The sequence below is a fragment of the Diorhabda carinulata genome, chromosome 5 (assembly GCF_026250575.1).
Source record: "Diorhabda carinulata isolate Delta chromosome 5, icDioCari1.1, whole genome shotgun sequence".
NCBI classification, from domain to species: domain Eukaryota; kingdom Metazoa; phylum Arthropoda; class Insecta; order Coleoptera; family Chrysomelidae; genus Diorhabda; species Diorhabda carinulata.
This window is the reverse complement of record NC_079464.1, coordinates 17,469,494-17,494,867: the sequence shown is the minus strand read 5'-3', so window position 1 is coordinate 17,494,867 and position 25,374 is coordinate 17,469,494. Positions and strand designations below refer to the sequence as shown.

The window sequence follows — 25,374 nt, the reverse complement described above, 5'->3', positions numbered from 1 at the left end:
CATTCTCAGAAATTCTTATTTAGTAACATATGTAGATAAATCTTACTTTCTTGTAAATTCATTTTATATAATGGATTCTCTGTTCAGATCTCTAACAATAAACTTGTAATTGCTTTAATAAATATATTTTTAAAAAACGAATTTTTCCTTAAGAAAAATAAAATTCCAACATTGTTTTTATTATGAATATATTTTGGCTTGGAGTCTTTTAAAGGGGGGTCCAATTCAATTCCTGTCCTTTAACCATATCCGCATTAGATGCATATTACCAAATTGATGTAAAGGTAGAGTGGTTTATACGAGGATGTATTGATATCTAGTTAGCCCAGGCCAATTCCGTGCATAAACAAAATATTGCGTTACCATAGCAACGAACAATAACTTATTAGAAGTGTCAGTGTAAATTTATGCTTTTAAAATCTTGGAATCGTTGATCAAATTTGGTTCTTAAGTCTGAAAGAATTTCCACGTATTCTTGGTTATTGCTGGAGTGTTGTGGAGGATTTTGTTTGTCACCGATCTGCTTCAGACTAGGAAAGTGCTTGTATTTAAACTGGGTTATATTCTTTTCCCACAGCTCAAGCTTTTTTGAAAATGATGTTATCTGATATTGTTCTGATAATATGCCGCTTTCTCTATTAAATTTAATGTTTAATATTCCAAATTGTATTTAAATTTGTATCATTAAATGGATATTGGGCGGAATTGTGACTCTACCGAAAGAAAACTCAAAAATTTTTAATTAAGTTTATTTATGATTTTTACACAGATTTAGGTGTGAATGCTTATAGCGCATGTCAAAGACCTATAAAAAACAATTTTATTTCTTTTGTAACAATTGTTAACTCATGGAATGCAACAAATATATCGTAAATATATTGTAACGGTATTATATTTTCATCTTGAACTTTTATAGACATTCAAAAAATTTAGTTATACATACATCAGTAGTTCAAATGTATCATGTGTAATTTAGATTTAAAATATTGAAGGCTTATTTTTTTATTCGTCTATATAAAAAGTAATTATTAATACTTATACATAAAAAATTATGACATTTGATTAGATGATGTTATGCTCCATTAACTTAAATCATTAGTAGAAGCAATACATTGAAAAATAACGTTACTTTAAATAAGAAATAAGGTGAAGCCCTCTACCTCATTCAATTCAAAAACTACCTTATTAATTTGAAATGTATCAAGAAAAGTCTTAGTCAATTGGAATTTAGCAGAAATATTGTTCAGATAACACTATCCAGTTCTGTTAAGGTAGAATAAAGTCTATTAGGAATGTGCTCCGTAATTGAATCCAAAATATAGGAAGATGACAAGTGTTTAAATTTCTAAGAGTATCCTTAACCTAGGGAAAGATGGTGAGATAAAACGTTTGATTAAATAAGGTAAGACGAAAACAACACCAATATACTGTAATTAAGTGTTTAAAATCACATCGATAAAGGCCGGGCTTCTGACGGTTCAACCGAGGTCCGGTTTTTTCGCGATGCTGATAGCCAGTAAAGTAATAAGCGATATCAACTGAGGATTTCTTCGATTTAATATAGCAAGTAAATAGGACTGGGCCGTATTAATATCAAGGAGTCGCACTAATATTCAAGACAACATCTATGGGTACTGAAAGCTCAGAAAATAGCAGGAAAAGGAAAAGTGAAATGGAAAACGAAGAAGAAGGAAAAGACTATTTCAGTAAAAGAAGGAAAACATTTAAATCACCATTGAAAACGCATAAAAATATGAAGGAGACCATAGAAAGAATGATGGAACAAATGGGAAAAACTATAGATAACCTGCCAAAAGAGGAGGTGGATATGCGTAAGGAGCAAAAAGAGTATACAAGAGAAATAAGAGAACTGAAGATAGAAAATGAACAACTAAAAAATGAAAATAAACAACTGAAAAAGCTAGTAGTTGGTATGAATGAAAGACTAGAGAGGATCGAAAATGAAAAGAGATGAAATAATGTGGTGATACAGGACATAATATCAGTTGACGGAAAGAGGATCAACAACCTGCACTGAGCCGACGGCACAGTGATCATAGCGTCAACCATACCAAAAATAACAGAAATTATGACCAGACTGTCTATTATCAGCGAAAAATATGGGTTAAAAGTAAATAAATCCAAAACGAAAATAATGATAGTTGATGGGCAAGACAACAATTCTCCACAAACATCAGAAATTGTAGATTACGAAGTGGTAAACAATTTTAACTATCTTGGTTCCTTCATTACCAACACTGAGAAATGCGAAAGCGAAATATGCCGTCGTTTGACTATGGCAAGATCAGCGACTGCCAAGTTAAATAAAATATGGAAAGACAAATCTATCACGAAAACCACGAAACTACGTCTAGTTGATGCTCTTCTCTTCCCCATTGCAACGTACAAAGCGGAAACATGGAGTTTAAACGAAGCAGATAAAACCGAGTGGGTTTATAGACTACTTTTGAGTGTCATGGACAGAACACCGAACCAACGTATCCGTATTACAAAAAATTGGTCCACCTACAAGGCTGCTAACCAGAATAAACCGCATGTATCTGGAGTAGCTGGGAAGATCAGGACCAATGGAATGGTTAATCATAGAAGGGAAAGTAGAAAGCAAACGCCCAAGAAGCAGATCTCCAACAGGGTAGGTAGACCAAACAAAACCCTTAATAAATATGAGACTGGATCATGCCAAAAAAATTACACACAATAAGCAAGCATTGAAAAAACTGCTGAATCATATATAAACAGTGTCATTTCATCCTTTGGAGGATAATGGAAAGAGGAGGAGGAGAAGGACAAGGCATCAAAATAGATAGAAATGACAGAGTTATTGATGCCTAGTTTGGAAAATTTCATTGAATGGCATTAAAGTACATGTTAAAGAAGCTATAAAACAAGATGAAAAAACTTGGAAAATTAGAAAATGAGAGCGAAAGAGTTTTTCTAAATGATGATTTGTCAAAGAGCAACAGAACCGTAGAGAAAGTAATAAGGAGAGCTAAAAAAGAAAGACAAAAGAAATCGGGTAAAAATTAGTCTAGAAGAATATACAATGTACAGGGACAATGAGCAATTATAACAACAAGTAAATAACAACATAATATATTGGTGAATATAGAGCATGCAAAGTGAGAGGTATTTATGACGAAGAAACGATTAAAACACTTATCAAAAAAATGAACATTTACAAGATGGATTAAGTCGCCCTACAGGAAACGGTATTCAAAAAATAGATAATTATATATATTTTTAAGAACGGAAGTCAAAATAAGACATATGGAATGGGTTTTTTAGTAAACCAAGAGTTAAAAAAAAGAGGTTAAGGCTGCTTTGTATCAACATCGGATAGATATTATAGATTATCGTTAATATACACGCACCAACAGAAGAGAAAGACGAAGACAAAAAGTATACATATTGTGAAGAGTTAGAGTTAGAAAGGCTAATGTATACTATACCAAACACAGACAGTAAATGTAATTGGAGACGCAAAAGTTGGCAGAGAGGAAATGTATAAAAAGATAACAGAAGAAGAAAGCAAGCACGAAGAGTCAAATAATAATGGTCTGAGATTGATAGGATTGGCAGTCGAAACAGGTATTGGATTATCCATGGAAGAAATGATACAAACCAAATCGATCATATTCTAATATAACTAAAGTATTCAAAGCTAATCACAAATTTGAGAACATAACGTGGTGCAGAAATAAGTTCAGATCACTTCGGTAGGTGTGAAAATTAGGATAAAAAAAAAAAAAAAGAAAAATAGACCAAAAATTAAGCATATTTTATACAACTTGGTTGATTTAAAGAGAGAAAATACTGAAAAAAGTATAAGATAGATATTGACGAATACTTAAGCTGCCAATAAGAAGAAAGCCACACAATAACTGTTGGAAAAAAAACTGGGAAAAAATGAACAAGCAGTAACAACCGCCACGAAAAAAAATCTCAGAAAAAAAAGATGGCTAGATGATGAATGTGACAGTGAAATACAAAAAAAAGGGAAACTTAAACCAAAAAATGTTGTACAATAGAAATAAGAAAAAATTATGTGAATATAACAATGAAAAAAAAAGCAGAGAAACTATGTTGGATGAAAAAAAGGGAATCCTCAGAAGGCCAAATAAAAACTATAGAGGAAGAATATCAAAGAAAGGAAATTAAAAAGTTTTACAAAGAAGTCAAACACATAAGAAAACAAAACGAGAGTACTGCCACATATATAAAGACAAAGAAGGAAACCTTGTAGTTGACGAATAAGAAAAAATTAGAAGATGGAAAGAATATTTCGAGGAAATATTTAATGTCAAAAATGACGCACTCGAAGAAATAGCAAACGAAGGAAACCTTGAAAATCAACTTACTGCTTTCCCAAACAGAGAAGTTGAAAAAGTGATAAATAAGATGAAAAACAATAAAAGTCCGGGAGATAATGGAGTAACAAAAGAACAAAACATGGCGGTGTACAGCTTAAAGAAAAAATTTTCAATTTATTTTGTCAGATTTAGAACACCGAGAACATGCCAGAAGCATGGAGAAAAGCCCATTTATAAGAAGGAAGACGAAACGTTGTGTGAAAATTATAGAGGAACAGCCTTGCTAGACGTCACATACAAAATATTTTCATTAATTTTGAAAAGAAAATTGGGAATATATGCAGAAAAATTGTTCGGGGAGTGCCAAAGAGTAGAAAAAGTATATATATCACTCAAAATTTCAAGTGAACTTAGACATTATTCAGTTTCAGTTTGATTTGATATTTATGAAGTAATAACTGTTGCTGGTATAAAGTATCGATTATGATTATGATACATGTTTCCATTGAGGATTGTCGTAAAACTGGGAATGGTAGACCCAAAAAAATGAATTCTGATAGGCTAAGAGCAACAAGAACCAATAATGAAGAAAATGTTATTTTAAATTTAGTTCCTCAAAATTCAGCAGTGTGTGGAACAGCGTAAGGAATATGGCGAGGCAGACAAATACATCTTTTTTAAGTATTTAGAGGACACTTAAAGAGTAGAAAATCCTTATTATTACAGACTCCAGCTCCAAGAGCTGTTGTCAAATGATCTACCATCCAGTTAAAGTGGATTTTTGTCCATTCAAATTACTGGTGTTATGAGAATCCATAAGTCAAAATAGTATCTCATTACCAACACTCATTGAAAGTTAATGTTTGGGCAGCAGCTCTAGGTAATAAATTGATGGATTCTTTAGAAAAAAGGATAGTCTAATGAACTCGTGAAAACAGTTGACATTTTGAGCCTTTACTCTAATGGAATTTTATTCTATTTCCTCAGTTTTTATTTTAATTTTCTTCTTGAGATTTTTTGTTTATTTTAATTTAACATCATTACAAAATACTAGCATCGCTTATTACTTCATAATATTCAAATTCAAATATTTCAGTTTTTGGTGTAAATTAAATAACGTATCTTGTAACTACCGCCCTATATGAAGGTCAGATATAAAAACATAATCATGTGATGTATAAGATTCTGAATAACTTTTAAAATTTCGTTACAGCGTGGCCAGTAGTTTTGGCTAAACCGTTAAAAATATGTAAGCACTTTTTTCTGAAGCAACCTGTATTTAAGCAGGCCATTTGTAATAGAAATAAAGTCTTCTACCTTCTTATACTTATTAAGATGTGTGCAATAGGACTATCTGATGTGTATTTCTAAATTTTATGAATTATTTCTGTACGGCAAATAAAACATCTTGGTACTAGAATTTCGTACTATTCGTTTTATTTGTGCAATGAAATAATAAACAAAAACCAAATAAAAATTTTGAAAAAACCATTTATGCATAATTTGAAAACTGAACAATATCAAATCAGGAAAAATCTACCGGATTAATATTAAAATATAAATTAATTCGAAGCATATTTGGATTGCAAGAGTATATGTGGTACAGGTCCGTCCATGCAAAATTGGGCAAACCTTTTTTGGAGCGTTTCCCGCAATTCTTGTCTCTTCTCATAGACTTGCCTATTGTTGCTTTTAAATTCTCTAACTTCTTCTGGGGTTATAAAGCATTCATCATCATCTTCGCTATGAACCTGCCAAAGTATTTTACATTACTTTACTATTCAATGTATATATATATATATATATATATATATATATATATATATATATATATATATATATATATATATATATAAAAATCAAATCTTAGAAGTTTTCAAATTAAATTATTTGTGATATGTCTTGTTACACTTCAAAAAATAGCTATGCATATCTACAATTCTCTTAATAATTTCTAATGTATAGAGAAAAAGAGTTGAAATTAATATTAAACGAAATACAAAAGTACCTCTAACATTTCCTGTAAGCTCAATTGATGACCATTTCCACCATATGAGAGTCTACAGTGAGTTATATAATCATTATCATGTTGGCAACATGAATCTGAGCAAGCTAATTCTGATCCTTCTGGCGAACTGGAGAGACTGGAAATCAGGGAACCTGTTTCACAGCATCCGTTATTATTTTCTGATGAATAACCACAGTCATGGGAATGATCGCTGTTTGAACCACTTTCTTTTTTGGTGTTACTGTTAAAATCTCCTATATAGGTTAAAGGTCTGAGCAAACTAGAAAATAAATAAGTAACAATTCATTAACATTAAAGAGAGTCTCAAAAAACATATAAGTATATTTAAGTCACAGTTCTCGTTTGAATTTTGGCCATTAAACAGCGTGTTGTCGGTCGCTCCAAGATATCACTCGATTCAAGGCTTTTATGAGCATATAGGCGCAGGCTCTTTTTGCCATTGAACGACGTTGTCGAGAACCTGTGATGAGACCAAAAAAATGAATTCTGATGGACCAAGAGCAACAAGAACCATAAAAAGAAAATATTTAGTTTATCAATATTCAATGGTTAGCATAAGGAATATGGCAAGATGAAAACAAGTATTTGAAGGATAAATCCTAATATGACAAACAAGCCAAGAGTTCTTGCAATACAACAAATTTTCGTCAAATATTACAAGAAAGGAGAGCCTTCAAAATGCATTTTAGTTTAACTTTCATAATGCACACTACTGGTGTGATGACAATCCATAAGTAAAAATCCATATTACCAATGTATGTGTATGAATCATTCAATGTTACTGTTTGGTGAGTAACTTGAGGTAACGATTTCATGGATTCTTTAGAAAAAAAAAGATCTTATGTATTCGTGAGAACAGATGATATTTTGGACTTACTCGAAATATTAAAAGATTTAACGTTAAACGAGCTCTATTTTTTATACAGATGGAACTCCACCGCACTTTGATAAAAGGTGTCGTAATTGGTTGAGTAACCATTTTCCGAATCGTTGGATTGGTAGAGGTGCAGAAGCTCCGATTCGTTAGTCTCCTCGGTCATGCAATTTGGGCTACACAGTTTGGTCGTATCTTAAGGAAAAATTCTATACAACAGACGTAAATTGGAAGAAAGATTTCAACGTCACTTTAATGAACTCGTAGCTAATCACAGCTGTATAAGATTAATGGATTCTTTAGAAAAAAGATAGACTTGTGTAATCGAGAAAATGGATGAAATTTAACTTTTTCTTGTGATTTTCTATTTATTCAATAACTTTAACATTACTTCATACCCACGGGAATTATTTCATAATTTTCAAATCAAAATAATTCGAAAACGGTGCACATTATCGAGTATTACCAAGAGTACTCAAAGAGCGATCGACATAAAGGCACAAAAAGAAAAGTAAAATCAATTTACATGGGAATTATTTCAAAATTGATAATAATAGATATATTTACCTGTTATCACATTTACAAGTGGCACCACAAGTAGGTTTTTTAACTTCTTGAACATCGTTTTCACATTTGCAATCATCTATCCATAATTCATTGCTACATCTCAATTTTTCCTTTTTCCCACTCAATCCACCACATCCCACACCACCACCTGAAAAAGGAAACAATTCAATCATAAAAAACTTCAATACAAAATCGAAATCAAACAAAATAATAAAATCAATTTTCTTGATGTCACATTATATAAAAGTAACAATAACATAAAAACAAAATGGTATAGCAAACCAAAAATGTCACAAAAAAGATCAGTGATAATAAGTTTGACTGATAAAAAAATAGAAATAGAAAATAATTATCTGGAAAAAAAAATGATAAACAACATATTCAAGAAAAAGATTCTACAATCAATTAAAAAACAAAACAGATAAGAAACATCACAAAACAAAAAATATTTCTTCTTGCCATATGTACAAGGACTATCAAATTATTTTAATAAATATATTAGTATAAATCATAAAGGACATAATCCATTATCCAAATATTTCACTAAATTAAAATCTAAAACACAAAAAAAAGAATTAGTATTATATATCAATTGCCTTGTGACGCTGTCTACATAGGGCAAACATCTCAGTATTTAGAAAATAGACTAAAAGGTCATCAACACGATAAAAAAATAAAATCACATTAACGGACCACGAGATATCAAAAAAACAAATTCAATTATCAAGATTCAAAAATTCTTGGAACGGAATCAAATACACGAAAGAGATAATTTGTAGAAATGGTTCACATTCACATAAAAATTAAAAAGGCAATAAATGATAAAAAAGACCTAAATAATTTGTGTAAAATTTATAGCCTATTTTATATTGTATATTGTATTAATTCTAATACAACTACAAATAATTTAATTGATTACTGCTATATATTTGAGATGTAAAAACTAAGGAAAAATTAATCTTTCTCGTTGGAACAAATTTATATTTTGATTTTATTTTTATTTTGATACTTATGATGTAGGTGATCTATTGATTAATATAAATACACACATTGTCAGTGTCAATATCATATTTTGACTAAAAGTAGTCCAAACGTCAAAATTTTTATCTTCCTTCGAAAAATTATAAAAAAAATAATTTTATAACAGAAGTCTTTATCAAAATATGATATCGACACTTCCATATTCCCTTACTCTGCCTCGGTTTGGATAGTGTCAAAAACTTAATGAGAATACTATAGATAACAAATACCCATTTCCAAAAATTGACGAACTTCTAGATAATTTAGGTGAAGCACCTACTTCACCACTCTCGATATTGCTCAGGGATTTCACCACTCTCGATATTGCTCAGGGATTTCACCAAATCTAACTTAAGCCTAATTCTATAGAAAAACTGCTTTCTGTGTTCCTCATGACCATTTTGAATTTTTAAGAATGCCATTTGGATTTGAAAATGCAACTTCCTTTTTTAGGTGCCACCTCCATTTAATGAACATTGGCGACAATTTCGGCATACTTATTTCGGTCCTGAGTGGTGCGAATTGAAGATTATGTGATCATACCAGTACAATCGCGTATGTTTTTTAACCGTGAATGTTGTTTGCGACCAGGCCTACGTTTCAGTATATCATACTTGTTGTTAAAGTATATGTGGCCCAGCGATCTTCCTTCTCTTTATTATTGTAAGTAACCTCTTTCCTTTCCCATACGTCTAAGCACTTCATCGTTAGGTATATGAGTATTTTAGTAGTCTACGGAAGATCCTCATTTCAAAAGCCTCAAGTCTGTTCATGGTATCCACTTTTAATGTCCATGTTTCTGCTCCATACAAGAGAACTGAGTGCACATATGCTTTTACAAAACGGAATCTTAAGTTCAAGTTTGCGTTACATAATAGGTTTTTCACCTTTAAGAATATGGCTCTAGCTTGTTCTATAAGTGATCTTACTTCGACGTCAGGGTCTACATTTGTCGTTTACAGCTGCCAAGATATTTAACCCAGTTGTGAGTTTGGAAATCTTGTTATGGACATTACTTTTGTTTTTGTTGCATTAATTTTCATGCCTACATCCCCCTTCTACAGCTTTGTTTATTAGGAGTTGAAGGGCTTCTGGATTGTCTGCAATGATAACCGTGTCGTCTGCATAACATATGTTGTTTAATGTTCTGCCGTTAATTTTTATTCCATCCTAGTCATCGCCTATTGCTTGGTTAAATATGTGCTGTATAGATTCGACTATCAAAGCTACATTTTGTGATAAATTTCTAGTAGATGTCGAAGAGAAAGACAAACAAATGAAATATGTAAAAAATATCACAACGGGTTTGTCGAAAATTATAAACATCTAAAATCGAAACTCTATTGGCTCTCCAGACAAAAAATTTCAAACTCTATCAATAAATGGGAAATTTGTTTGAAAAACAATCACGAAAAACACGCCTATAAAGTACCACAACTTTGAACTTTATTAAGACAAAAACCATTCAACATTTTACACTCAGATTTGTTCCCTTGCAATAAAAATGAACTTGACTACTTTTTTTTCAGTCTTTATAAAAATATGATATTGACACTGACAATTTGCATATTTATATTAATCAATAGATCATCTACATCATGAATATAAATTTACTTAAATTATTTATGTCTTTTTATATCATTTAACGCTTTTTCGTTTTTATGTGAATGTGAACCATTTCTAAAAATTTTCGTGTTTTAGATTCCATTCCAAGAATTTTTGGATCTTGATAATCGAATTTGTATTTTTGATATTTCGTGGTTTGTCAATGTAGTTTTATTTTTTTATCATGTTGATGACCTTTTAGTTTATTTTCTTAATACTGAGATGTCTGCCCTATGTAGACAGCGTCTCAATTTGTTACAAGGCACTTGATATATAATATTCATTCTCTTTTTTTGGTGTTTTAGATTTTAATTTAGTGAACTATTTGGATAGTGTAATATGTCCTTTATGACTTATACTAAAATCATATTGAAATATTTAGATGGTTGTTGAGAAAGTCCATGAATATATGGTAAGAAAAAATGTTTTGCGTTTTTGTTTCGTTTTGTTTTGTTTGTTTCCTAATTGATTATAGTATCTGTTTATCCTTTTTATGAATCTGTTGTTTAACATTTTTTTGGGATAATCATTTTCTTTCAATGCAGTATTTGCTTTTTGAATAGCTAAGCAACTAAATTCATGATCTGATTGTTGGATAGATCTATCAGCCAAACTTATTATCACTGATCTTTTTTTTGACATAGGATGACTCGAATTGAAGTTCCAATATCTCAAGGACCAAGTTGATTTCATATACCATTCTGTTCTTATGTTATTGTTAATTTTATATAATGTGACATCAAGAAAAATACATACACACACATGTATATATGGTATATATATAGTCAAAACCACCGAAAATCTTAATTATTCGAAGTATTCGAAAGCTCGCAAAATATATTAAAGTTAGCCAACTTTGGTGTTTCATTGGCCACGTTCCCAATAAGTAACCGCTTATATATATATATATATATATATATATATATATATATATATATATATAAATTTCGTAACGTCATCCGTATTAAAGATAGTTTGAGTCCCAGAACCGCAATACATGGTCATCAAATTGTTGTTTGTTTCATACTAATGACTCCAATAGCTCAAAGCCTATACTTAAAGTTAAAAAAAGTACCTATACTGATTAGAATGGATTTTGTGAAATATTACAAGAAACGAATCTTCAGTCCCAATTTTTGAAAATGTATCTGTTTTATCAATGGTGTCTCACATAATGCTTACTGTTAGTAAAATGGAACGCAACCAAATTAGTTTCTTTTTAAGTAAAGTTTTTTTTGTGACTGTCAGGTTGTAACCACGCTTTAAAAATCAAATGATAATAAAAAGTGCGTTATATTCCATACCACAATTACTCAATATTCTTTTATGGTAGATAAGCGTTGAAGACTATGTTAGTAAGATAATGAACACTGCTCACATACTGCGTAACATTGGATTTGATGTCAATGATGAGGTAGTGTGCACTGCAACATTGAGCAACAAGTTATGCTTCTTGGATACCATTAAAGAAGTGACACATTTAGTTTGAAAATCTCAAAATTGTCATATTGATTATATGTGGCATATGCAAATGAGCCATTTGAATATTTCAGATGTGAACAAGCTGCCTGGTTGTACAGATAGTGTGACTCTAACTTAGGAGCTAAGTAATGTCGCATGCACTCATTGTATCAGGTAGGCAAACAAGGACACTTTTCAAAAATGTTGGTTCTAGAGCAAAACTTACGTTGATGACTTCACACGAATGGTCCATGTAAAGATCTAAAGATTTCAAGTTGAAAGTAAGAATGAATTGAATTACAAAATAAAAAAGGTTCGCACAGATAATGATAGAGAATACTGTAACAATATCTTATCTAATCATGGTATAATTCATCAAACCTCTACTCCATAGACTCCCCAACAAAACAGCATGGCCGAAAGAATGAACAGTACTCTAGACTCTAGAACGAGCAAGGTGCATGTTGTTCTATGCCAGCCTGGAGAAGAACTACTGGACTAAATATTGTTAACCGTTCTCCAACAAAGGCATTACAAGGTAAAACTCCATATGAAATTTGTAAAAGTTAGAAACCCAATTTATTACACATGAAAATATTTGACTCTGCAGCTATGGATATGTGCCCAAAGAAAAACGCCAAAAGTGGGATAAAAAGTAAGTAAAATGATATTTGTGGGTTATTGCAAAAACATTAAAGGATATCACTTTATGGATCCTAAGTCACACAAATTTGTGAAAAAAAGAGATGTTTCTTTTATGGAAAGTTACAAGGAAAATGGTGATGTAACCTTGAGGTCAACATGATCACAGAATAAACAAAATGAGGAATAAAATGGCCTACTGTGTTTGTTTACAGATTTGACAGATCCACAGACTGTAGAGGAAGCACTTACATCACCACAAGCTACTGAATGGAAGAGAGCTATGGACGAGGAATATACTTCCCTGATGAAAAATAAAACATGGATTTTGACATAATCTCCCTCCAGGCAAAGAGGCTCTTACGTACAAGTGGGTGCTTAAGACAAAAACATACCAGAGTGGAAATGTTCTGAGATACAAGGCTAAGGTAGTGATAAAAGGTTATGCACAAAGATGTGGCACAGACTATGAAGAAATATACTCACCAGTTGTCAAGTATACAACTATCCGCTACTTACTTGCTTTAAGAGCCAGATATAGATTGAAAATTGACCAAATGGATGCTATATCTGCTTTTCTGCAAGAAGAGATTGATAGAGACATTTACATGCAACATGAGAATACCTTGGAATTCATCCTCAAAATAAACGTAAGTCTACTTAAATATTACATATTAACAAACATGTTATATACTATATATAATAAAGAGTATCTACACAATTTCCAAAATTTGCTGCAAGTTCCAATATATTGGTTTTTGTTTTATATATATATAATGAGTATTTTTTATTGGGAACGTGGCAAAGAAACAGAAAACTACTCATAATATAGCTGGCAAAGACTTCACAATTCATATATATATATATATATATATATATATATATATATAATTAAATTTAAATTTATATATAGTTTATTATTTGAAAGTAATAACCTCCACTATTTGGTTTTAAACAATCTTCATATTCGAAATTTCTAGGTACATTGGCATCGCCACATCCTCCTGGTTGTAATTGTTCACAACTATAACAACTCAGTGCTTCTTCCTGTTCGCATGATTTCTCATTTGTACATGAGCACTCCTTGTCAGTATCTTCTTTATCGTCTTCATCTTGTTCGCAATCATTGCAGTTTTCTTTACCTTCTTTATCTACAACCTTACCTGTAATTGAATGATAATTAATCAAATTGAAATTAAAGATATAGTGATGAAATCTGAAAGCTATGAATATTCAAATAACTCGAATTTGTAGCAATAGAGAAAGTAAAACTATAATACTGAACAAGTCGTTTTGAGTTTATAGAAGTTTCTAGTGAAGTAAGCCAAAAATCTACAGAATTTAATTTGACAAATCAGACAATCAAATGTTCATGCAGTAAAAAAAATGGAATGAATGTAAAAGAAATGTTCATCACAAATTAATTAGTGCAATGATATTATATATCTTTTAGATTTTTAAAAATCATATTCTATAAAAATAAAAAAATAAAATATATAAATAAAAATGTCTAATATCAGTTGGTAGATCATATTTTGAAATATAAGAATATTTTATTAACTTTACAAGTTTACCACGATTCTCAATTAATTAATTTAAGAAATGTTCGATTTTTTAATTCTTTTTATATTATGCAATGTTTATATTTTTATATATTTATGACCATAATTTCAGTCCCAGAAGATGAATACATAAATAAATAAACCTTGGAATATTCACTACAATTCTAGGATAATTTATAAATATTCGAACCCTAGGAATAAATATTGAGAACATATTTAGGTATTTTATTGTCACAACCCCACAACAATAATCTAAAATATATTGTGCTGGATACATAGCCGCACGCCATTTGACCGAGTCCATCATAACTAAATGTCTTGGAAACTATAAAAGATCGTGGGTGACCATCTATTTGGTATCCATTGAAGTATTGTTTCTGGAAAATGTTAACTGTAACTGAACACAGAAAGTTCATGATGTTTCGAAACATTGCAAAAGCATATACTTAAGTTGGAACCATATAGAAAACGTTTTAGTGGTTTTATGAAAAAAATGTATTCTTAATAAAAAGTTCTGCATGGTCCAAAAGTTAAAATGCAAGCATCAGATCGAGGTTTGTCAAAAAATTTGAATTTTCTGCAAGTATCTTTATTTCTTACAATTCAGAAAAACGTTTTAAAGTAAAGTTGTTTTGAATTAAAAGTTATATTTATACAATTACAGCCAATTATTACGAAAATTCAGATTTTGTGATTATTTACTAATCATTCCGTATTAATTGTTCTGGCTGGATACAATTTATCTCTCTTACCTGTATGATATCCTTTCTATTTATTAGTTTTTGAACAACCTTGCAATTTACACACGTAATGAATGCATAATAATTATTTATTGTAGAAATTGAAAAATCCATACAAAGAATATTTATTCTTCTCTTTGTAAACATTTAATTGTTCTTTTGTCAAACTCTTGTATTATTTTCCATATCATATTTGGAGTAATTTTTTGAGTATTGTGAGACATTTAAAGAATGTTGAAAAAAAAAGTTCCAACTAGTTTATTTTTGTACACACCACACCATGCGTTCGTTCCGAGCTTTTATTAGAAAGTTTGGATTACTGTTAGACCACCAGCGACAATTTTGTGATGAGACGGTCTCATTTGAAGAGAATGTTGCCTCATCGAAAAATATTATAGTTCTTTTAAAATACGGGTCTTGATCCAACTTTCCTTGGATCAGAGCGTAGAATTCAAAGCGAATAGGTATTAACGTGTGTACAAATTGCGGTTTGTATGCATGATATTTATTACCTTTCAAAATATTTGCCACTGTATCTTTACTTACTGAAGTATTTTGGATTCCAGAGGCCCTTTTTCTTAATGACATTTTTGGATCTTCTACGACAGAAAGCATTACTTCAAATTTAGTAAAGATACTTTTCTCTTGCAGAAAATTCAAATTTTTTGATAAACCTTGATCTGATGCTTGCATTTTAATTTTTGGACCATGCAAAACTTTTTATCAAGAATAATTTTTTTTCATAAAACCACTAATAAAAAAGTTTTCTATATGGTTTCAACTTAAGTAGACACACTGTATAAGGCAGGAACTGACAGTAGAGCAATTTGTTGACTATTGAAGATACGTGGCGAATGATACAAGTAATCTGGGCGGTGAAAAATGATATCTAAAGTGAAGTTAGTGAATTGTTAGAAGCGCTGTAATTAGAGTAATAATTGTGGTGTAATAAAGTTGTGAGTATTAAACTAGCTTGTACAATTTTATCCTCGAACCTTACCAGAGAAACGTTACAATTTAGTTTCATAAGTGGGATAAAATTGTCTAGTGTGGACTGGACTGAGTTTAAAAAAAAATAAAATTAATAACAGGTTTTCGCGAAAGTTCAAGAATATTTTATTTGGAAACCAGAAGAGGAGACCGATCCTGAGTTCGGTTGATAATACCACGTTTAATTCGGTCTTGTTTAATTTATTAAAATAAACAGCTTTTATTGAAATTGGAAACAAATCAGCTAGTGTCTGTAGGACAATCACAGTGAGTACTAGATCAACTTATTTCAAGTATTGTATATCTTTCAATCTGGTTTGCGAGGGATTTCCGACGGGTTTTTTAGAAACCTGTCCTAATTGCCGTAAATTAACTAGCGACAGTGTCAGCCTTAGAAAATTCTCCAAAGTATGTGAAGATGACAGATGAAATTTCAAACAGTGGAATAATAAATCCATCACGACAAACCTATTCCAATATACTAGCCACCCATAAGTACCCTACTAAGGAACAAGCTATCCATCAATAGATGGAGCCAAAATTCACGACTACATTGTAGGTGTTGGATCCATAGTTAGATCCACGGGAGATGGGAATAAAAACAGTATCGAAAATGACATTCCTAAGAGTAGAAATGCCTGAAGCAGATTATAGCCACGTATTAAGCTTTCAGAGACAAATTTTCATCTCTACCCTTGAAAACAAATCCATTCCAGAATCTTTTGTGATAACAAACGATAATACCACCTATAAATTTTATCTATAAAATATACAAAATAAAACCTTGAAAATTAATATCACAAGACTTTACTACCAACATCTCAACTACCGATTTAAGTGCCTTTTTAACGTCTAATTACAATTTAGCACGTCACTTATAAATCACTATTATATAGATATTTGTTTTATTTTTATCTAGATGCATGTTAGGTTGTAATAAGTGTTGTGCATATGGTTCAAACTTGAAAAAATGCCATCGTTTTTCGTTATTAAATGTGTCAGCAAGTCAGCATAATATTGACCAGTCGTATTTTCCCTTTTTTCTAAATAATTAATAGAGATTACACCTTTGAAATCCCAAAACAATGTGGCTATGACGTTATTGGTCGAAACAACCGAAAAATTCACACATACACACACCCAGACGAAACTAGTTCATGAGCGTTTTCATAGTGGGATTGTGGCAAAATTGGCACTAAGTCTAATTTATTCGCAAGCATTCAAATACCTATGTATTTATAATCAGGGACCGGATCCACGGTAAAAGTACAATTTTGAAATACCTATAAAAATATAACAATTATTAAAATGTTTTGTAATTAGTTGAGAATTGCGACGTTTTTAATTTCGTTGTTTCTTTTAAAAAACATTCATCGAAATCAAAAATCTATATTCAAATTGACACTTAAGCTTATTGATTCTAGTTGTTACAGAAATCGTTGTTAATTTTCATTGGTTTCCACCAGTCGATAAAATTTTATTATCGTCTCCAATAAATTTAGTTTCAAGAAAACGTAACGTGTAGTAAATGATCATTAAATAAAATAGGAAATTATTGTATTATAGTAATATATAATTATTGCAATTATAATAGATTAATAAAAAGCAAACTCCATTAACAACCAACAAGCCTTACCCAACCTATAAAAATTTAATGTCATTCATAATCTAACCAATGAAAATTAATAACGATTTCTATAACAAACAGAATCAATAAGCTTAATATATCTAACAAGCGTCAATTTGAATTCGATGAATTCAATGTTTTTTAAAAGAAACAACCAAATTTAACACATGGCAGTTCTAAACTAATTAATGTAAGTAATTTTTATTACTGTGATGCAGTCCCAAACAATGAATACATATTTGTGTCTAAAATATTTCGAAATAAATTATTTCTACTATTCACTTCTGAAATAATTTCGAAATTTAATATTATGCATTTTTATTGGAACTGTTGGCTGCACGAAAAAAAATATTTTGGAGTTTTTCTGATGAAATAACTTGAAAAATTTCCAGATTTTCCACCACTTTCAATAGGTCATATGGTTGTGCATTCTGTGTTTGTATTTCTGAATAAACTCTAACTTCACTATATTTACGATCTGTTCTATTCAAGAGGAGATAGTCATGATATTGTAAAGATCTCAACAATTTGTAATTATTAACCAAATTATTATTCTAAAAAAACAATCAAACGTACAGCACTCACCCTTTTTGCGCTTGCGTTTAATTTTTTTCTGTTCTCTTCTGATTTGTTTCTGTTGTTCTTCTCGCGCAAATTCCGCGTAGAGAAGTTCCAATTGTGAGACACCCCTTATGCGTTCTACGGCAGTTTCGAAACTTCGACTTAACGTATGAACCGCTACTGCGGCAAACACTTGACAGGTACATTCTTCCTCACGCATGCGCATATATATGCGATGTAAACGTTCATACATACATATTCCCAGGCATGTGAGTACTTCTTCTTGGGCAATCTCTAAAGTTTTTGCGTGCCTTTCCCTACGACTAAAAAATATATATGATAAATACTATGGTACAACTAAAATGTTTGTACCACAACAAATGATGAATATTTGTTAGAAAATAAAAAATTTAAACCTCTAAAAATATGAAACTTAACTTCCACCAGCAATTATACAATAGATTAAAAGGGGCGAAGGAAAAATATTTTACTCAAGAATCTAACCCTAACAATGATAATCCTTGTATGAAAATAGAAAGAAACCTTGCCGAGAAACTTTAAAAATCGGTTGGAAGGCAACAAATATAAACCTTTATTTTTAAATATGATCTTAATTTTGATTACTAGTAATTGAAAAGTGTAAATGTAATCATTTTTAAAAAAGCTGCCTCCTCAGTTCTTGCCCAAATAAATTATTCTTTTTCTTCTCCTTTTTGCCTCCACTAAGCTAAAAAGGGCTTCATCACAACCATAAAATACCGCTAAAGAACATTCCAGATGAAATATCAATGAAAACAGTAGATCTTAAGCTTATGACAAGAATTAGAGCCCTGGTTCAATTCATATCAATTAGTAGCTTCCCATTATATGGATGAAAGAAAATTTTGAACTCATTAAAAGTCATTCTGATGAAATTTACTCACTTGATCACATGCTTGGGTGGTGTAGAGCTCCATATCATATTTCTCTCTCTCTCTCTCTCTCTCTCTCTATATATATATATATATATATATATATATATATATATATATATATATATATATATATATATATAAACTTACCTTCCCAAAAGTTCAGGTTCAGCCCGGCTGATTAGCTTAGTAATAAGATCAGTCTTGGTTTGTAGATGAATATGTTTGTTAGGCAAGCATCTCTTAATACCTGCATATAAAGAGGAAACATAACCCTTTTCTTTTGAAGGTTCAGGTTCTTCAACTAATAATGAATATGCTAAAAAAAGAAAATAATAAATATTAAATATAATATCACTTTTTAGTAATTTTAACATATCTAGCAGCTCTACAACGCAAATCGAGTGATATAAGTAAAAATTGCAAATATAATAAAGAAACTTTGTTAGAATTAATAACTTACATATTTTTCTTACAATAATAAAAATTACCTACAAATTTTTGGACTACCAATAGGTTCTTTAATATCTCGTATACTAACAGATTATGTAATTATATTTTGCCCTTTAAACTATTCTTCTTTAAAAAGTATGTAGACTAGGCTTACCATCTAACACTAATACTAATTCTGACATTACTATCTCGCGTATTTATACACCTTTGCCATGTATAAAATCAATTACTCCTAAAGTTTCTGGAGTATTTAAATAACTTAATATAAAGGAAGCTTACATATAAAACCTCAAAATGCAATATGCCTTTACTAAAATGAAAGTTAGAACACAACCTATAAATTGGCTAACGTAAATTCCTTAAATCCCGATCAAAAATATATTGGTAAATATAAGAGGTCACTCTCCAATTGGATAACCTCTCACAAATGTGGTACAGAAAACAACTTTTTGCTTATTTTCGTAAGATGGAGTTTAGTGATGTAGGTTCAGCAAACATGAAATAGAGTTCTAGATAATTGTTTTTAAATTTACCACACTGTTTGAAATATCAATAGTTAAGTCTATAGTATCAGAAAAGCTAACTTCTTTCACATGCACAATAAGAAAATTTCTTGTAATTGATAACATTCTTGCCATTTTTGAAAAACGTTTGATTGCAGTAAATAACATACGGAAGAAAAATTATACATTCCACCCACCGCTTTTTCATTAAATATTTTATAACAAACTAACAAAAAGAGAAAAGTATGAATTACCTTTTAAAACTTTAGTTCTACATTCACCACAAAACCTGTGTTTGCGCAAATATGTTTCCAATGTACTGTGAAGACTAGATGCTCTAATCATACAAACATCTTTTTTACATTCTGGTTTCATGCATTCCCAAACATCTCTCCACACTGGAGTCAAAGGTCTGCTTCTTTGGGAATCCAAAGAATGTAACAAACATCTGACACTTTTTTTGTTTCTTTTTGGTTGATTCTCAATCAATTTTGCCAGCCTGATCCTGTAAAAATATTATATTCAATAAACAAAATTAATCAGATGGTCAGCAAGGGAAAGGTACTGGATGAGCAACTAAGAATGGCCATAGGCCATACCTCAGTAACTAATTATATTAGGGCTCCAGAAAAAAAAATATCATAAAAGTGAGAAACACTTGGAGATTATTTTCAGAATTTCAGGTCCACCACCAGAGAGCAATTTGAAATATGAAATTAAGAAATCAAAATTATGTGAAATTTACCCAATTAAGTGGCTTTATTCTTTAACAAACTCTGTGCATTATTCATTTTACAAGTTTTAGTCTATCTCTTCATATAGGAGTTATGGGAGAGTGAGAACCTTGTTATGAACAAAATGCCTGTAAGTTCGGCTCTGCTTAGCCGATTTTTATAAACTTGATATTGTTCGAAAGAGCTTTTGTCCAGCAAGACAAAATATGTAAATGAATGCTAGATGCTGTTGTTTTATATATTTTAGATATATATACAAATTTAAATAGAACAATAAAAATTTAAGTAGGTCTTTTAAAAGTAAAACCGCAAGCCGGTATATTTTTTCTGCCGTGAAATATCTCAAGAAACGTAAAGCTAACGTTACCAACGATGAGAACAAATCATAAAATAAACCATGTAAAAAATCTTAACAATTAACAACTTAGATAACTAACTACAGAATTAGTGGTACCCTAGGTATTCAAAATGTCGTCCATAATTTTCTATAAACGCAATCAGTCTGCCATTGAAATTCTTCGTATTATTGCTTATCATATTCTTTCTATCATATCATCTCTTGTCGTAGGTCTATTGGTGTAAACAACATTTTTTATTAGGCCCCACAAATAATTTCAGAGTATGTTTGATCTAAAAAATGCCAAACATATATGAAATAATATGTTAAGCAACCATCATGTTATAAGAACATGTCAAAGCGAATTCTGAAAGATATGGCAACTCGTTTCTTAAAAATTTTAAATATTTTTCTTCATTAACTGTCTCATTAAAAAAAAACCTATCATTTGTCCACCTAAAGTCCCGCACCACACATTTACAGACCAACCACCCTGATCTGCATTGAACAGGTATTCGTTTCTGACCAGTAGTAGCATATTATGACAATTTATACCATTACTATAAAACAGCCTCAACTGTCAACAAGATTCGGGAAAGTACTTCAGGATCGACTTCGATTATATTAAATAGCCAGTTGCAATATTCCTGTCCGCTCTGAAAATATCGAGCATTCAGACTCTGGTGTCGGACCATATGATATGGGTACAATCTAAAATAATATAATTAGTATAGTATCAGTAGTAATGACAATAAGACACATTGAAGTCCTTATTTGTTACCAAAGGAATAAGTACTTTAGATGCTTTACCCCTCGTAGTGTTCTGATGAATGTTTTTCTTTGACATTTTATTTTTTATTAGTTAATTAGCTACAGTACAACTTTTATATCAATTTTTAATATAATAATCCTAAATTCTCATACTAACCTTGTTATCATTTAGACAGCATGTAGTTAAGAAAAATAAATTCGACTTAATAGCATAACATAATTAAGTTCATAATTTGGTGTTTTATCAAAATTGGACATAAAATGGTAGTATAGTAAATTAGTAGTAAGTATTTAAGAAATGAACAAGTGAATAAAATTAAGTCACATATTATTCTTGTGTTATAAAAGGTAAGAAAAATTCTCGCCGTTTAGAGGTTTCTTAGGATATAACAGGACAGAAAAAATATATCAATATGCAGTTTTCGCTTTTTAAATGTTAATTAAGTTCACTTTTAAAACACCTACCAAACTCTAGCAGTCACGTTGATAATTAAGTTGCTATTTTATATTGCTGGACAAAAGCTCTTTCAAAAATATCTAATTTATATACAGGCATTTTTTCATAACCACTCTCCCTACTTCTTTTTTTAAAGAGATAGACTAAAACTTGTGAAATGAAAAATGTAAAGAAATTATTAAAGAGTTTAATTATCATATAGAAAGCGCCACTTGATTGGATTAATTTTCAAAAATTTTAATTTCAAATTTCCAAATACGCCCTCTAGTGGCGGACCTAAAATTTTGAAAATAAATTCCACCTCTTAATGGGATCCACTTTTGTTATATATTCTTCTATTTTTCTGAAGTAGTAATATAATCCATGCCTGAGATATGGCCTAACGCTGTTCTTAGTTGTTATCAGATATCAGATGTTTTTGTTTTTAATAAAAATGTTACTTACGCATGATCATGGAAAATTGAACCTAAAATTGGATAAGCTTGTTTATCTTCTCTGATAGTTATAGTTCCATCTGATTTTACCATTAGAGGGTCCAATGTTGGATGGCCAAATTTAAATAACTGGTAATACAGTCTATCTACACTATAAATAAACAAGATGCAGTTTTAGACAAATAGTATCCAAACCTAACAATATGTTACTGTACAGGTTGGATATTGATATATGCAAATAAAGATATTTTTTCATTTTTTAAATTTACACTAGTAGGGATTTTAGAGTATAAACAAATATATGGGTTTCTATGAAAAATACTATAATTGCTAAATGCACTGTGGGATAAAGCTATTATCTATTGTTTATGACTTGAATCTAGTCACTATGTATTCTTCTGATGTCACCTGTTCGTCTAATTAAGAGGTATGACCTCATGACCTGCCCATTAAGATACATTACCATTGACGGCATCTACTACACAAATTTCATTCCATATTTATGATTCCTGCTTAGTTCATATTTTGTTGATTGACCTCAAAATGAATTTATATTAGCTTCACATGTTAGAACTAGTAAGAAGCACCTGTCAAACTCTTTGGAAGTATTGTTCTTAACACATGCTTAGTAAATAGGGCACTTGCTAAGCTTCTTCACAATAAAGTTCAAGATTATAATCAAAGATCTATGTATGTATTTGATGGGGGTGTCATGTACACAGTGACCCAAAGGATCTATTTTGACCCCTATTCTTCCTCCAGCTTTAGGGATTCTTGATCTTATTAAAAAATTCAGGACGTGAGATGGTTCTATCTACCATAGATCATCTATTTTATACACTTCCAGGTGTAATGCTCCGAAGTTTCATCATCTTTGTCTTAGAGAGAATAACGATAAGAGGTTTCCTCCTCTATATAACAGAATGATAAACCCAGAGTATTCAGCGTCCTTTCAGGAGGCAATGCCCAGACTCCTACTAGTAATCATAGATTGTTCTTTCCCAAGTTGATTCATTCAACAGATTTTTCCTGGTTATAGTTTGCCAATAGTATCTTTGCCTATCTCAACCCTTAGATTAACTGGTTTTATCCTTATCTACCTTCTTTTATTCTACAGCTGATACCAGAAAAGGGTTTATCTGCCCCACTTTAGCCATTCTGTCCACTCCAGTGTCCTGGAATCTGTTACGATAGTAACTTTATTCTTCTAACCTAGCATATTTAACTTGCCCAGTCATTCACAAACTAGCTTAGATCTTATAAATGATATTAACGCTTAGAGCTCAAATGGCTGCTTTTGGTTATCAGATAATCTTCCTTTTGTAATAATTCTTTTCTAGGCTGAATTGGACACATTTATCAATTGCATATATTTCTGCTTGAAAAATACTTGGTGATATCGCCTTAACTTTGAGAGTGTTTCTTCACTTCACTTCTACACTCCTATTGCTCCTGTCTATTGGTTTGGAGCCATATATGTACCATTTGTATACATAATGTAAGAGAAACATTGATGCATATATTTTTCTGGCTTTATATCATGTACCCAGTTTTTTTCATTCTTACATTATTACAGTGGTAGTTTCTGATTTCATTCACCTGAAGCAGCTTGTTAATGGTATTATAATATTTATCACTCGAAGCTAGGTCTAAATCCTGTTATTTTCATATTATTTAGTATTAGTTCAATGTTTCTACTCTACTTTTTTGTAGAAGTCTTCAATTATATATATATATATATATATATATATATATATATATATATATATATATATATATATATATATATATATATATATAATTGAAGACTTATAGTATAATGTTTAAAACTGGCAAGGTTTGGAATTGTCAAATAGTGTCATATCCTAATTGCTAGAAAAAACTAAATTATCCAAATCTTTTTATGATTATTTAAATATATCTATTCTATGAAAATCTATATTCTAAATTAGAAAATACCTTCTTCTGCATCCAACACACGGTACGTTTTGATTTAACACATGCATTAATTCAGTTTTGGTGATTTGAAGAGCATTCTGTAATTCACAAGTTGATAAAACACTCCATTTGCAAGCAAATTCTTCTAATTCTTTTCCTCTCAAAACCTGGTTATCACATATTATTCCTGAACCTTTAATATCCATAACAAGCTAAAAAAAAAAAGAATATTATTATTACTAATAAATAAATCTCAAACAATTCTCTTATATACTGAACAATAAGACAAATAAAATGTACATAATTCTTCTTTAGAATCCTGGTTTTACCAACAAAATATTCAAAAGTGGGTCAGTCGGAATTTATTAAAGAGTTAATTATGGTTTAAATTGAATACTCCATTACTATGGACACAACTTTAAAATTAAAAAATATGGAACAAAAAACAAGAAGGGATAGTTTGAACTTTCTAGGTCAAATCACTTGAATCTATGTAACTTTCATATTAAACTTAAATGATGTATGACAAGGGAAGAAATGAATTACATACACGAACAAAATGTATAATTTGTATAATAAAAAAGTCGTACCGTTAAATTTTCATCAACAACAAGAGGCAACTGCCTCCTACCAAGAGGGTTTGATTGACGATACACATCCACCAGTTTAGGCAACTTTTCTTTATTATTCATATTAACGAATTTGCAATGTTCTAATTATTCAAAGTTCTATTAATTTATTGATATTAATTTTCACTAAATAAATAACGTAACACCTCAGAACAACATGACACTTCTGCCATTTGCAATTGACGAAAAATCAAATCT

General features: G+C 30.5%; 1 protein-coding gene across 2 annotated transcripts; it reads right to left on the bottom strand.

Moving 5' to 3' along the window:
• Positions 1-735: 735 nt before the first annotated feature.
• Positions 736-25,374, bottom strand: LOC130894302 (gametogenetin-binding protein 2-like). Of its 2 annotated transcripts, none has more exons than XM_057801026.1 (10): positions 25,138-25,374; positions 24,569-24,759; positions 22,620-22,760; positions 20,131-20,381; positions 19,071-19,239; positions 18,025-18,332; positions 13,465-13,692; positions 7,802-7,949; positions 6,340-6,619; positions 736-6,082 (listed from the first exon to the last, which is right to left on the bottom strand). In XM_057801026.1, the coding sequence occupies exons 1-10, from the start codon at positions 25,237-25,239 to the stop codon at positions 5,894-5,896; spliced, it is 2,007 nt and encodes a 668-aa protein (XP_057657009.1). In that variant the 5' UTR covers positions 25,240-25,374; the 3' UTR covers positions 736-5,893. The 2 variants fall into 2 exon arrangements, with proteins under 2 accessions (XP_057657009.1, XP_057657010.1); XM_057801027.1 differs by having other exon boundaries at positions 18,034-18,332.